Source organism: Octopus bimaculoides, chromosome 1 (assembly GCF_001194135.2).
Source record: "Octopus bimaculoides isolate UCB-OBI-ISO-001 chromosome 1, ASM119413v2, whole genome shotgun sequence".
NCBI lineage: Eukaryota > Metazoa > Mollusca > Cephalopoda > Octopoda > Octopodidae > Octopus > Octopus bimaculoides.
This window is the reverse complement of record NC_068981.1, coordinates 191,434,290-191,437,886: the sequence shown is the minus strand read 5'-3', so window position 1 is coordinate 191,437,886 and position 3,597 is coordinate 191,434,290. Positions and strand designations below refer to the sequence as shown.

Here is a 3,597-nt window from a genome sequence, read left to right as displayed (position 1 = left end):
CGGTGGGATATGCGTGAAATAATTAATCATGACTTTTAGACGATAATCTAATAAGAACAGCCGATGTATACTGCCAATTGAAAGTAGCTTTGCAACAGAAAAGGGGTCATGCTTCATCATGATAACACTTGACCTCGCCCCCACAGAAAAGACCTAAGAGCTCAGAGAAAAATATGCCTGGAAAATTATGCATCTCCCACCATATTCACTGGATCCCGCGCCTACAGATTAATAGCTCTTTAGAAGTTAAAATCATTTGGGTGGATTAAGACTTAGTTCAAGTGTAAGAAGTCGAAAATGAGTCAATTTCCCTTTTCACTTCTAAACCTAAAGAATCTTATGAACGTGGCATTAAATAGCTCAGTGACAGATGAAATGAGGTCACAGTTTTTCCATATTGTTTAATTGAACCTTAAAAAACGGTCAGAACTTTTATATATGTGGCATACTTATATATATTTAAGTCTATATCTAACTAGCCATCATTTTATTTTTATAGCTTTTACTGTTTTTAGGCATCTTTGTCTGAGAGTGACGATATTGGATTAGACTTTATAAATAACTGTATGTTCATTCTCAGTTATTTATCTAGTCAGTAGGTAGTATAGAAAATTTTATTTTATGCAGCGTGTCCATAAATTATCTTGTATCTAGTAAAGTTGAGATCTATCAATCAACTTCATTACATGTTAAATATTACGAAAGTCTTAATTTATGTACTTTTTTAATAATTGGATCGCTTTCATTTGTCTTTGAAGGTGTATATTATTATCCCTGACTTTTAATGAAAATGACAACACCACAAGAGAAAGCACAATGTGTATCTTGGTTCATACAGACCAAATCAGACACTCAGGTCCAGCAGAATTACCGGGCCATGTATGGAAATGAACCACCGAGTCGTGTAAGCATCCGTGCCTGGTATAAAAAGTTTATGGAAACAGGGAGCGTACTACACAGAACAGGGGCTGGTCGACCGAGAACATCTGTGGAAGATGTTGAGCGAATTCGAGCAGCATTTCATCGTACTCCAACTAAGTCTATTCGTACTGCAAGTAGACAGTTAGGTTTACCACCATCAACAATTCACAAAGTTTTGCACAAGAACTTTCATTTTTTTCTGAATTTTTCAAATTGTAAAGGTAATTTGTGGACACCCTGTATTCTTGGTTTATTTCTAATTGAAAACTTCTATTTTAAAATGAATGTAAAGCAAACTGTTGCCATTTGTGTCTAATTAGAGTAGGCTGGCAGGTGTATTCGCAGTCAGGTAGCTGTACTGAAATCTGATTAAAGAATTTTTTATTGTTTCAGATCTGAAGACTGCCAGCGATGATGTTGGTGGTGGTTCTGGCGCTCAAGACAGTATAATTCATATTCGGATTCAGCAGAGAAACGGGCGAAAAACCCTAACTACTGTGCAAGGAATCTCGACGCAATTCGACTTGAAAAAGATAGTCAGGACCTGCAAGAAAGTAAGTTTGGTTGGCATCAAATGTCTTTTCTTGGGCTTTATGATGTAATTTCTTTTGTCAATTGTATTAATTTTAATAAGTGTTTATGTATTGTTAACGGAAGTCGTGTTTTTTAACAGGAATTCGCCTGTAATGGTACTGTAGTGGACCATCCTGAGTACGGGGAAGTTATACAGTTGCAAGGAGATCAGAGAAACAACATAAAGGATTTTCTGAAGGGTCACAAGATTGCCAAAGATGAGCAGTTAAAGGTAACTGGTTATTTCTCTATTTTTTATTGAAGACCATTTGTATGTATGTATGTATGTCATTTAAATTCTTTCCTGTAATTATCTTGTAATGTTTCATTTCGTTTTAGGTACATGGCTTCTGAGTACCTCTGCTAATCCAGCGCCTATTGCTACTATGTACTTGGACCTTCAAAACAGGTAGCAATGTATTTATTGGCCGTTGATGTATTTGTCCATCCTAAGTTTTTTCTTTTAAATTAGATCTTCACTGAATTCAGCTGAATCACTGTCCATGATATCTATGCAAATTTTATCCCATTATATGGGAATGGCTGTCTTTTAGTGCTTTATTACTTTTTTTGTATGCAATAAAAAAAATTTTTTTAATGCCTGCCTTCCTTTTTTTTTTTTTTTATTATATATACCTGATTTGAGCTAGGTAAAATTGTGGCCATCCATCCATACAGGCATGTCCTTTACGACTGCCCACTTCTCCCACACATATGATCTGTTGTGTCAAAACACCTACAATCCATCTTTCCAATGTCTCCCCCTCCCCATCTTGCTACTCATGATCACCACCCTCTGCAGGTCCCTTCACTCCCTCACATTGCCTATCTGCACTTTCCATACTCTGGCATATCTACCACAGACCCCTCCCAGCCACTCCATTTTTTTCTCTCTATCACTTGCTACATGCTCACACAGACAAATGGAGCCTGGTATAGCTCGCCTGTCAAACCATCCAACTCATATCAGCATGGACAGCAGACATAAAATGATGATGATTTTGCAATTGAAGGAGCTTATTCTGTGATTATCTTTATTCTTGCTGTGGCATTTGTGGAGGAGCAATTTTAGTCATTGAACTGCTTGGGAATTTGTCTCAGGTCAAAACTTTCACTGGTAAAATATTCTTCACGATTTTTAAAATGCTGGAAAGTTTGGTAAAATGTTTGCCTTTAAATCATTTAGAATGAAAACATGAAATTTTTATGAAAGATTTTGGCATGTCTTAAACCGGAAGGGTTGTCTTTTGCAATTTGGTAGTGAGATGAGCTTAAGTTATTATAGGGAGATAATAATGCAGCACATATGGGGGTTGATACCAGCAGGGATTTTTTCATATTGTTTCCTCACTTTTACCTACACTTGCCTGTGTTTGTTATTTGAAACTGAGGAGAAAGTTGTTCTCATGTCGCACACTGTACTTAGATGATCACTTGTTAAAAATGTTATTCTTTCTGTTCAAAAACAGAAGCATTCCTCGACTTTTGCAATTTTGTGTATCATTACAACAGCTTCTGCAAAGCAAAATCTCATTGTACTGTCAACCCAGCTACATCAACTTGATAATATACAGCTGTGCAGCATTGAATAAAGAAATAAATATACAGTTGTGCAGCATTGTTTGTGATTTCAACATGCATACTGAAAAGCAAACTTAACTGGTTGTCCATGGGAATTCACGTATGCTGATGACTTAGTTCCCATAGCTATGATCTGTGAATTGGGCTTGCCTGGTATGAAGGAAAGAGTAGGTAATCATTCCCCACATGGTGAGACTGTACATAGATACACAAGTATAAGTGTATTCATGAACTAGATCTTTTGAAATGTTTGAGAGCCTCAGGAAATAGTAACTTGTTTTGAGTGAAGGCTAGGGAGAAGGGAGGCAAGCTTTCTCTGCTGGATAATGTTTGTGAAGGACATTCTGAAAGATTGGGTACAAGTGAATTCATCGACATGCCAGCAGGGTGCCTACCCTGAATAAAATAGATCGATAGTTACATTTTCCTTTTATGGCAAAATATGCACTTAATTCAATAAAATTATGAAGGTCACTCTGATTATGCATAAAGTGCAAAATACCATTTTTTGTAGATTAGGTA

The 3,597-nt window shown here is 36.5% G+C and overlaps 1 protein-coding gene across 1 annotated transcript in view; it reads left to right on the top strand.

Annotated features, from left to right (window-relative positions):
• LOC106884162 (eukaryotic translation initiation factor 1) overlaps positions 1-2,092 on the top strand; it is a 3,877-nt gene extending 1,785 nt beyond the window's left edge. The window contains exons 2-4 of the mRNA XM_014935402.2: positions 1,315-1,475; positions 1,595-1,726; positions 1,834-2,092. Coding sequence (XP_014790888.1) covers positions 1,315-1,475; positions 1,595-1,726; positions 1,834-1,848 — 308 coding nt within the window. The 3' untranslated portion in view covers positions 1,849-2,092. The remainder of the gene's footprint in view (positions 1-1,314; positions 1,476-1,594; positions 1,727-1,833) is intronic.
• The last annotated feature ends 1,505 nt before the right edge of the window (positions 2,093-3,597 follow it).